The sequence below is a fragment of the Xiphias gladius genome, chromosome 15 (assembly GCF_016859285.1).
Source record: "Xiphias gladius isolate SHS-SW01 ecotype Sanya breed wild chromosome 15, ASM1685928v1, whole genome shotgun sequence".
NCBI lineage: Eukaryota > Metazoa > Chordata > Actinopteri > Istiophoriformes > Xiphiidae > Xiphias > Xiphias gladius.
Window position 1 is genome coordinate 6,296,735 of NC_053414.1, and position 12,212 is coordinate 6,308,946.

At 42.8% G+C, this 12,212-nt stretch overlaps 1 protein-coding gene across 1 annotated transcript in view; it reads right to left on the bottom strand.

The window, feature by feature from the left end:
• Nucleotides 1–2,941: 2,941 nt before the first annotated feature.
• LOC120800371 (voltage-dependent T-type calcium channel subunit alpha-1I-like) overlaps nucleotides 2,942–12,212 on the bottom strand; it is a 218,364-nt gene continuing 209,093 nt past the window's right edge. Inside the window, exons 35-38 of the mRNA XM_040146439.1 lie at nucleotides 8,774–8,908; nucleotides 7,892–8,066; nucleotides 6,047–6,195; nucleotides 2,942–3,989 (exon numbers count right to left, since the gene is read on the bottom strand). Of these exons, the coding sequence (XP_040002373.1) occupies nucleotides 3,321–3,989; nucleotides 6,047–6,195; nucleotides 7,892–8,066; nucleotides 8,774–8,908 (1,128 nt within the window). The 3' untranslated portion in view covers nucleotides 2,942–3,320. The remainder of the gene's footprint in view (nucleotides 3,990–6,046; nucleotides 6,196–7,891; nucleotides 8,067–8,773; nucleotides 8,909–12,212) is intronic.

A 12,212-nucleotide genomic window follows, 5' to 3' on the forward strand; every position in this document is an offset into this window, starting at 1 on the left:
AACCTTACCAGTGTTCCCCATAGGCAGCTTACTTAACACGTAACATTCATCAACAGCTGTTCAGGTATATTTTGGCCCATACAGCAACAGCAAAGGCTGATAAAGACAATTTGGAGTCATCCAGCTCGATCCGAATCCCCAGACCCATTCCACAGAGCCGCATGCTTGCACGCTCAGTTGCCAGTTTATTAGGTACAGCTAGCTAAAACTAGGTTGTGGTGCTGTTGACTTGACTTAGTTTTATTACCGTTAATGTATGTGTCACTGTTACCCACCCGACCGGGTGACAATTTGTTCAAAATACAAGTTATTAAGATAACATTACCGACAGGTACAGCTGACACTGGAATTCTTTAGTTTTGCCTGTTGACTCCGGAATTTTATCTTCTGTAGCTCACTTTGTTTGATTCGAAGGCCCAGTGAGGTTTTATAATGAAAACAAGTTGGGAAAAGGAAGAATCTTTGAGGAATCAACATAACTGCAGCAATGACTGATATGATTCTTCCCAAAGCATCCTGTAGCAGGGCCAGGTAGTGAGCATGTCGACAGAAGTTTGCTCACTGAAACATTTTGATAAAAGAACATTTTCAACAGTTTCTTTGAGCCACTTAACACAGGAAACAAATCCTCCTTTACTTCATCGGCAGTAATTTGTCTGTTAGCTCTAAGTCTTGATCTTGTAGTCGAATTCAACAACTGCCTGATGCAGCGATACTGTTGCATTGCACAGAGGGTGAAGCTGGAGAATTCAGGGAAAACCAGAAGACTCGTTGTGCGAATGGGTCTTCAGTTGCCTGGGGAGGGATCTCAAGACTGCATTGTAAGTGGATGTTAAGTGTAGACCACGTAGACCACCACCTCTGTTTGGTGATGGTCGTTCCAGTTTGACGTAGACGGCTTCTTTCACTTCCCTTTTAAACCATCGGTCTTTTCTGGCCAAAATGTGGAAAGTTCTGTCCTCTAATGAGTGTCCCTTTTGCTGGAGATGTATGCGGACTGTGAGTCGTGGCCTGAGCAGTAGGCTCTCCTGTGTTGTGCCATGCGCTTGTCAAGACTGCAGTGCTTGTTGAAAATCCTCCTGAGCTTTTCAGATACTCTCGCAACATAAGGAATGACAATGTTGTTCCGTTTGTTGCTGTTTTCCTTCTCTGTCTGTTCTCCCCCCCCCCCCCCCGTCCTTGTGGCCATGTTCTGAGCCTCCCTCAGCCTAACCCTCAGCTTGTGCTCCAGTGGGTGTTAAGAATCAAAGAGTAAATATTGATATGTCTGTGGGGCTTTTCTGTATACTTTGATGTTTAGGCAACTATCATCTTCAGTGTGCACAGCACAGTCCAAGAAGGCCAGACTATTTCCTCTGACATCCTCCCGAAGGAAAGTTTCCACTTCCTGTGTTTGGATTTTGACCCAGGTGTCATCCACACACTCAGGGCCCTGGGAGCAGTTCCTGCGAGGAGATCAGGGCACTGCTCTCTTCTTCTTCCATATAGATATTGGCCACTATTGGAGACACCAGCTGTGCTTCTGTCTGCAGAAACCCTCATTATACTGGAAATAGGAGGTGGTCAGGTGGAGCAGGGCGCGAAGGTGATCTGGGGTGAGGTTGGTTCTGTTGGACTTTACTGATTCTGGGGTAGGAATGCATGTGAAGAGTTAAGTGACATCGTAGGATACCATGGTTTCATCTGAATCAAAACAGAGGAAGTGGATGCCTTGATAGAACACATTAATGCAGTGGACAGCAACATCAACTTCATTCGGGAGGATGTCAGAGGAAATTGGGGTTATCGGGGGGTTGTCAGAATCCGACACCAATCGGGCTCAAAACGTGCATACAAGGACAGATGGGAAGGAGAAGGAGCAAAAACACATATGCATTTTGGTCGGAGAAGACTGAAGGTTTGAAAGAGGAGTGAAAGAAGCCATCTACGTCAAACTGGAATGACTTAGTGATCGTTGTTTCAGTTTGACCCAAGAGGTTAAATGCCCAGTCCGACAGAACTGAAGGAGCCTTTCGGATGAGAGGTGAAATGTCTCCAAGAACATCAACCAAGTCCAGTTGCCTTCATAAAGCACTTAGAAATACCATGACCTGGATGAGAATCTTCACAAACATACAACGTAATTTCAAATTCTTTTGTGTTTAAATCTGTTAAATACAGCAGATATTGTACATGTGTTCTGAGAAATCTCACCTGTAGTCTCACAAGACAATTTTCATTTCAGTGACACATCTGTCTTATATCTGTATATATTATTAACATCAGAAAAAAATCTTTGAAAGTAATGGCTGCACCTTAAAGATGCTTTCAAACACTTTAAAGATTATTTTTGCCAATAGTATTTGGCCCAGGTCTGCACTCAATATTCTTTAGCCCTTGCATGGGTATGTCCACTCTGAAAGTGGCCAACGCTTCCACTAACAACCCCCATGTATTCTCAGCAGCAATCACATATCCATTCTTCAAATCAAAGAGGCCCTTTGTCAATTCTCAGACTAGCCAGGATCATTGCTTTTCTTGGTCTCCCTCTCCCTCAAAAACGGAGACAGACATGTCTACATTCACACAACTTCAATACATCGAAGTTGAAAAAGAACACAGAAAATAGAGGACTTTTCAATTTTTTGTTATTCTCCGAATCAGCTAAAGAGGGAAAAAAGGTTGGTTGATGCTACTGTAAGCAATGGATATGACAAAAAACAAACAAACAAACAAACAAACAAACAAAAAAAAAACAACTGTACAAAGTTCAGCTTTCCCTCCAAAGAATCTTCTGGGTTTGCCATCTGTCCCATATTGACAACACTGTTTTTGCACAAAGGTTGAGGGCACGTTGGGTCAAGCAAGCCCTGTTCCTTAGAGAAAATTGAAATTTTTTTAGCCGATTCATTTGAATTACATCACGTTCGTAATGTTCATCAATCACTGCGAGTTTCAGGCCTGTCTCTTTAATGGCTTTCTAAATATTCAGTGTTTCAGCATGGCTCAAATGTAAAGCCCGGGCCTGCAAGGCTGAATCCTGGTTATTCTAAAAGGCTAAGCCCCTTGTCGTTATCATTAAGTCCTTCCGAACAGCGACGACATATCCTGTGGAAAAGAGAGGATGTCAAAACTCAGAAGAAACTGTAATCTTCTGAGGAACGACTGACCCCAAGCAGCCAGATCCAAGGAGGAAAGAGAGAGAACAGACGATTCAAAGATAAGAGAGAATTTCAAAATTGGGTTCACATGACACTGTATTAAAAGTCTCTCTCTGTTCTTTTGAAGGTCCAGAAATGCAAATGGATGAAGAGTTCCACTACAGAGAGGCAACAAGTGTTTCATCTGTTTTTCCTGGAGGTTGTGTCTGTGGGTCGGCTGCTGCTTTTCATGCTGAAGCCTGTGATGTCACTGTCCTCCTCCTTACCTCTCGCCCTTCCTTCCATCCAGGGTTTGGGCAAGTAACCGTGAGCATCTATGCCATAGACGTGGCGTCCGTCCTTACTCCGGGCCGATAGATTGGTTTGGTCAAGAGAGCCTGTGCTGTTACATTTCTTCACCAGCGGGGGTACCAGAGAGCCAGGGGAGAGCAGGGACGTCAGTGAAAGGCTGTTCAGTGTCTCTGACAAGTGTTCGCTTTTAAAGGTCTGGCGGCAGCCATCTCCGCCTGTCCCCGTGCCCACATCCTCATCGGAAGGGTCCATGGAGTCTTGCCGGGGACAGCCGGGGCTGGTGCTGCCACCGCGGCAGCTGCTCTGGCTCCTCTGGCGCCCCCTGGTGGCTTGGAGGGTAAAAGTAGTACTGCGTCTCTTTAGTAAAGGGTTGCCCTGGTCTCCTGTGGCTGGTACCTGGGGATGTAACTGGTGGCTGGGGAGAGGGCAGAGGAGAGGGACAGGAAGATCCATATCCCGAGGCGGGGAGACACTGAAGCTGAGGCCTTCTTCTAGAGTGGTCTGCAGGCTGCCCTCTGAACTGCCCGTGGCCAGGGAGGAGTCACTGTGGGACGGTTGCTACACACAGAGTAGGGAGGTGGTGAAAGATAAGGAAACAATAAGGCAAAAGATAACCGTGGGTTGCACCAACAGGGAATTTAAACTAAAATAAGGGTTAATCTGTCTTTAGCTAAACTTTGTTTAAAATTATTGAACCCAGTTTAAAGTTATTCCCATTTCTGTTGCACAATTTAAATGACCTCTGGTATAGTAATTTCAGGTTTAATAATTTAAACAAAAGTTGTACATTAGTTTGAACCCCCATAAAAGACAGTAAGAGAAAAGATATTACCTGTTGTTTTATTAACTGCCCCTCAAGGCCCTATACACCCACATAGGTGTTTTCAATAATTCTGGCTGAGTAGACCTCTGCTAAAGTTGAGATGGGCCGAGATATGTCACTAATCAAAGAATGGTGTCTTAACAGGAGAATGAGGGGGATATTAATCAAATATGGTCTGTGTTTACCCACATAATCTAGAGAAAAAGTCAATTTAAACAAATAAAGAAAAAAAAGAAAAACTTGTGTAGGTGAAACATGGGCCTTTCACACAACTTGCGCTTCACTAGTTTGCTAGCAAGCATTACACTGGCATAGCAGAAAGGCTAGCAGGTCCAACTCACAATGAACAAAACTTGCCCGATTGCAAACCTTGTTTTTTTTGGGGGGGGGGGGTCAATTTTCTCTCTCTCCGTGCAGCCGGTGATGCAGCCATTATTCAAGTTTTCAAAGAACATCCACAACTGTTCAAAGTTGAACAGAGTTCAGAGTTTAAATTGGAATTTAAACATTTGGAGTAAGATCGCATTATTTTAATCTTGGCTTAGAGATGAAAGAAAGCTGTTTAGTTTAAAACTAAGTTTAAACGTTTGGTGCAACAGAAGTTGCCAAAAATGAAGTGTCCTTGGTTTAAAGTTTACCCTGCAACCCACCTATTGTCACATATAGCATTTGTATTCATTCACTATGTTACCTGGGCAGGAGGGTGTTAATCATAATTCCGAATCCTGGCACTTTTACATGCCGTGTTCTCAGTATACGAGACCACAGGAGCGAGTAAGAGATTATGAAAAAGGAAGAGAAAGAACCCATAGATAGAGGACATAGATAAGAGGCGTAGAGAGAAGTACACAAGAGAAAGATATAAAGATAGAGGAAACAGAAGAGAAGGGGCATGGCAATAGCGTGGAGAGTGTGAGCCAAGAACAACAGTGAGCAGAGTCGGTATCAGGCTCAGGGCTGGCCAGGCTAATTAGCTGAGAGCTGCAGAGCATTACTGTGGCAACTGACGATCACAGAGGCACTCAGGCAGGGGCTAAACAAACCAAACAGGTAGAGGAGAAAGAAGGAGAAATCTGTCTCCATGGTTACATAGGAACAAGAACTAAAATTCTCGTTTGTTTCATGCGAGAGCCAACAGAGGGGAGGTGTTACATTCAATACAGATGGGTTCCTGGCTTTATTACTGAATAATTCCTCCGGAGTTTCACACCACAGTAGGACATCAATGAGAGTGGTTAGTGTCATGTGTATGTTTAAAATTTGGTAAAAGAACAGGTTCTGTTCAGCCACTGAAACCGTTCTTAAGTCTTTATTCTCTTAATGACAGACCCCACAAGAAGTTGCTCATGTAATAAAATCAATCAGCAGTCAAATGCTGATTTCTAATCAAATGAAGTGTTGCCACCTTTTGTCCAAAGCAGGCTTAACCTCATTTACTGGTAACAATACTTTTAAATGAATATTTTGTGTCACTGTAATTGGTGCCATTGTTATTTTGTGTAGGTGTAGTTTGAGGAATGTTACAGTGTCAAGCTTCCTGATCACAAGCTCGTTCTACATTATACCCTATTTAGCAAATCCTATCTGACTTCCTGATGTGTGTTTGATGCATGACAACTTTGGTTCACTGAAGTTCTCTCAGGAATTCCCTGTTTACACTGTTCAATCGTGTCTCTGATGCGTTTCCATCGTGTCTCTGATGTGTTGGACTGAGATACTGATATCAGTTTTCCATTTGTTTATCCATCCAACCATCCAGACACAAATGAATCCATTCATCTGTCCATAATACCTGAGAGCTCAGGGGCCTGCTGTTGGCTCCAGGTGAGCGAAGGGAGGCCCAGGAGGCTGGAGAGGCTAACGTGGCTGGCCCCCTGTCTCCTGGGCTAACACTGTTCCCAGGACTGCCCGGATGAGCGGCGACAGCTGGGTGGAAGAAGTCTGCTGGTAGGTGCAAGACGGGTGAAGACCCACCACCACCTCCACTGCAACTTCCTCCATCACCATCTGAAAAGGTTGTTGTACTTTAATACAGTTTTGCCAGTGCAAATGTAAATATTTTATGTTCAGTGTATTGTTCCATTTTTTGTGAGGGTGGAAATGCCTCTGACAGTCTTTGGCATTTAGACAACCACTAGACAATGGACTCTAAAATGGAAACAAATGCAAATGCAAAATTTTCTTCAGTTAAATAAAGGACAAAACAGAGACTTTGGATATTGTGGAACAGGTCAAAAGCAAGAACCTCATTCCACACCTTAGCACACATTCCTTTAACACTACATTTGTAGGTAAGGATCTAGGGATAGTCTTTGATATGAATTTAAATTTTGATGCACACATTTGGGATGCAACTAAAAGTGGCCTTTTACCACATAAAGAAATGCAGCCAGGATCCTCTCAGAAATTAAACTAAATTAAACATGTTTGCCATACACAAATCTTTTCACTGGCTGCCTGTAAGCCTAAGAACTGTTTTTAAGTTGCTTCTCATCATTTTCAAATTACTTCACGGCCTCATTCCGGACTACAACAGTGCCTACATATTTTTGCCCCCCAAATATCTACCATTTTGAAATGGTGACACTTGCTCTCATTACTTCTCAGGTAGATGAAGTAGCATCCAGTTATTTCTGCAAGCAAAATGTTGACAATTTTGGGACTAAAACCGAAAGATGAGGTGGTGAATTTTTGAAACAAGGGATAATCTTAAAGTGGAAGTCTTAAACTCAAACATTTTGCTCTAAGTTGGACTTCGAGCATTTGAAAAACTAACTAAATGGTTGATTTAAAATATGAAAACAAATTGACTACTTGTATATCCAATGGGAGAGAAATTAAAAGTGCTAACATAAGCTAAATGTTTCATATTTTAGAGACACAAACGTAAGCTTTAGAGCAAGAATTGCATCCAAACTGATAGCACGACATCCCGTCTACAACACTGTTAGTTGTGTGTCGTCGAACAGTCCCCCTGAATTGACTTTGCCTTGTATCGCTCCATCTGTTCCGCCATGTTAACTGGGGGTGGGGGGTGGTGAGCCATCAGCATACCATAACACGTCATTCATCAGCATCTCTGTGTCTGCCTCGCTGCTGGCCTCATCTGTCACTGCTTTAATTGCAGTGGAAGGAAATCAGCTGTGTGGAATATGAGATACGTCCTTGTGTGCCTGCTTCGACTCCAGAGACATTTTGAAAAAGCCTCCTCTTATTTAAATGATACTATCAATGTCATGTCAAAGTCGTGTCTTAATGAAAATGTGGCGGATAAATACCAATGAAGGTCACACAGAACGCTGATAAGGATAATAAGGAACGCTCATGAAAGGTTACCCCGGGAGGGATTATTTTAATATAACTGGTTGATGTGAAAGATTCAGTTGAACCATTTCGCTGGTGTCGAATGAAATGTGATCAACCAAAAGTAGGTTTTAGTGAAAGAAAAATACTCAGAGTACCTTTTTCAATTTTTACTTTTGGAATTATTCTCCACACCAGAAAAACAAGAGCATTTGTCATTTGTCACACAGCCTAAAAGATTTTTTAAGTATCTCAGATTCATTCAGTCTGGATGACAGTACGCGCTAGACACAGTTTCTTACATACTTTATTAACATCATGTGTACTCTGTTACCTGGGCAATGTGCCAGGCTTTGCTGCTCCAGCGATGGAGGATTCAACTGAGGATGGATGCCCACCTCAAACAACTCCTGGACCCCCTCATCGCTTCCTGAGCTGGAGGTACGAAGCCCTCTGTAGCCCCCCTGAGTAGGCAACTCCCCCGAACTGTGGGAATCACTGCTGCCCCTCTGAGAGGGACATGGAACAGAGAGGGACATTGAAGGTAGAGGAGGTGAGGGAAGAAGGAGGAGAGGAGAGACATAGAGATGGAAAAAGCATAAGCATGATATCCAGGTGCACTGATATTCACTGGAGCAAGAAAGATATCAATCTGAAGCCTTTCATTTCCCCTCGTCGTAATGAAAATCTGAGAACAGTTTGTTGCCAATTTCAAAAAACTCCCTTTTCATCTTCCGCCTTTATCCATCTATACAAATCTGATTTAAAATTGGTTGTGGTAACAAGAAAGTAACGGCAGGCTTCAAAGCTTCAAATTGCTCGGCTGTTGTTGTTGGCCGTAAACTGCATCAAATTAACAGGCCTTCAGTAACGCAGTGATGAAACAGGCCAGGTGGAACCACTGGGAGCTGAGCGCAAAGTGTTAAGGGGAAGATGGAGATATGAAAGACATGCTCACACACACACACGCACACACACGTATCCCAGCATGCTCATATCAAGAGCACAGAGGGTGCTTTAATCAGGCAGTAAAGCATGTAAATAGTAATTAATGATGATTAGCAAGATGGAAGGGGAGTGATGACATGAGCTGTGACTCCCCAAAGCCCCAAAGACATGTTCCTGTGTGTGTGTGTGTGTGTGTGTGTGTGTGTGTGTGTGTGTGTGTGTGTGTGTGTGTGTGTGTGTGTGTGTGTGTGTGTGTGTGTTAGAGTACCTGGCTGTCTCTGACCAGCAGCTGGTAGCTGCTGTGTTCGTCCAGGCTGAGGTCATCAGGCAGCGCCGGAGACGATGACTTGTCCGACAGCTGCTCTGACATCAGAGATGCCTGCTCCACCTCTGCCAATCGGATCTGTCCCACGACAACACAGCAACCAGTCACATTGCATCTACAGTATAATTGGTCATCGGGGTGCGATGTCAGCGCGGCTCGCTAGCGAATCAGAATCAAGAGGAGAGGCAGAAACCTCGTGGGGATGCGACGAGTGGGTGAGAGCGGTGAGATATAGTGTAAGATGTACAAGGAAATAAATATTAGACAGAAAATGGATTAAGAAAACAGACTGAGAGAATCATTTTTTTGGCACAAAGTTTCTGAGGTGCATACGTAGTGGTTTATAGATAAACAACAACAACATTTTTCACCTTACCGTGGGGAGAGAGGATCAAATAAATATGAGGGACACCTTTAATATTGAGCGTTGGGGGAAAAGGAACAAAGGAGAAGAGCGAAGAAAGGAGTGGAGGTGAGAGGAAAACAAAGAAAGAGGAAGATGAACGTATTGTAAAAGAAATGGAGGCAACATTACATTGCTGCATGTTTGCATTCCAGCCAACCTCCGTGCGTGTCAGTACCTTTTGAGTTGCACAGAGAGAAGAGTAAATATTCCATTATACGAACTGTTCGTAGATAGTAACGTAAAGCGCTGCCGTGTTTGGTCACTTTTGTCTGCATGTATCCTCGTATTTAAACACATCACCAGTAAGATGCTATGATACGATGACACACACACACACACACACACACACACACACACACACACACACACACACACACACACACACACACACACAGAGCTACAGATTGAAATATGCAATCTGCACATACATTAGGTTGAAATCATGGGATCACCTCTGCCCTGAGCTGAAATTGGTTTTAGTTCTTATGTGTGACTGATATGTTCACACGTCTGCGCGCATCCTGAGTGAATGGACATGGTGAGACACCGGGTTTTAGAGTGGAAATCATTTGGTGGTGAAATTTACGACTGGACCTTTCCAGGGGAGACTATTTATGATTGTACAAGGTGGAGGAAATGTCTGAAAATTACCGTCTACAGAAATTAATATGGTGCGAATATTTACAGATAAACCCTCCAATATTGGATACAGCTATTTCTATCTTCATGGCAAATGAAATCTGGGTATTACCTGTATCTGATTTTAATGTGAAATGAAATGAAATAAATTAGTGCAAAACAAGATGAAAATCAGATGAAATCGGGTTATGAAACTACCGTTTCAAGTACATACTGTATATCATGAAACTTTACCTTTTTTTTGTAACTTTGAGGGATAAAGATTTGATCTCGTCAGCATTTTTCACTCAATACTGACATGGTCAAGACGTTTTCTGGATGAAGGCAGCACACATGTTGCACAGTGTCATTCAGGACAAGGACACTGAAATGTCATTTCTACAGTAGAATAATCTACAGTGTCTTGATTGCAATGCAATGGACACATTCAGTGCTAGTCTGCATATCTATTACGAGGATCAAAGTCATCTTCCTCGCTCCCAGAAAGATTTTTGCCGCAAACTTCTTTTTGAAATCATGAAACCTTACAGCAGTTTGGATGATTTGTATGTTATTTATGATAATCTATTTGAATAACCAATCTCAATATATTATTAATACAGCAGGAATATTACATTGCTCAAACACAGTAGCAGGGTATTTTATTTTACCAGGTGGTTATCTCAAAACAGGAAGGAATAAGTTGGTATATAGTAGGTTAAATAAAGGAAATCCCGCAGCTTTGGAACATGTGTAAGATTATTTACAGCTCTTTCTGTCTGGGGATAGATCCACAAATATATAAATAAATATACATTTCTAGTGAACCGAGCCATAAACAAACAACCTGGGGAAACGGAAGATGATGTGGATTCACTGAGATGTTTGATGTTATATTGACCAGGGGATACAGATGTAGCAGTGGGTATGTGCTGCATGCATTTATAGGATTGACACACATCGTCCCTCCCTCTCTAAACCGTTTGTGATACACGCAGTTGCTATGTGGTTAGGGAGAGCTAATCAGATTCATTCATGTGAATACTTTCCCTCTATCTACTCACACACACACACACACACACACACACACACACACACACACACACACACACACACACACACACACACACACACACACACACACACACCATGGCTAATGTGATATAGTATAGCCACATACATTTATAGGACAAGCACAGACAATATTCTTTCTTGCTCTCTGCATTTCAGACACACACACACACACACACACACACACACACACACACATGAACACACACACACTGGATTTGTTTATTTCTGCAGGCATGGTTTGTGTGAAGAATATAAGAGCTCTTATGCTGAACTGCACAAAATGGTGTAGAGCGCTAGTGTTTCATTCAGAGTGTAAAAGTAGTTTTTTTGGGGGCGTAAAAGCTCAGCACTGGGGCAGTAACCTGTACAAACAAACACATTACATTTCTCATTTCAAGTCAGTAAGTTCACCTGTACCAGAAGAAAGTACAATTATGTTCGCTAATTTTCCCCATTTTTTCACTATAATGTGACATTGACGATATCAAAGATACAATTTTTAAAACATTCCTACTCCCAATTTTGAATGGACAGTGTCCCCCAGACTGCAGTTCTTATTGGAGCTACCTTCCGCTCTGGTCCTGAGGAAGGTGTAGACTGAAGCAGACGGAGTTTGACGGATCAGTCACGACTCCCTCATGCTACAACAAGTATGTGATCCCTGGCTGGCTTCCCACCTGTAAAGGCTTTTGTGTGACTAGAAACTCAATCAGCACTGCAGCCCCCCCCCCATGCCTCAATTATGTACTTGTACCTTTTATTGTGGATGTATCTGGGGCCCATTATGCTCCTTTTTACAGCATGACTGGGAAAAAAATGTACTTTTCAGAACAAAAATGAAGCTTTATTTCTGTATGTCTGTGAAATGTCGCATATACAATAGTTTGTGTGATGGTACATACATTGTATGTTCCTCACTTTCTGTGTGTGTTCAGCGGATGCACTTACAGTATGTCTATCTGTGTTTTTCAAACGGGGCACTTTGTGCGTACGTGGGCTTAAGTCGAAGCAACGGATGCGGTAGATTTGGGCTTTAACCCATGGGACCCTTTGGTCTCGTTAGTGCTACTTTCGGTGTGTTTTGGTCTGTACTGGACGGGATCTTCAACAACTCTGACAAATTGTCAATTGTTTGAAAGCTCCCGATTCTGTCCGTGCAAAGCATTTCAGGATCCCCACATCGCTGCAGCAGCTGTGGACACAGAGTTGGTTCAGACTTGTGGCTGCGGCTCCAAAGTCTTTTCCACACAAAAGGTACAACTACAGGTCTTATATTCCCTTTTT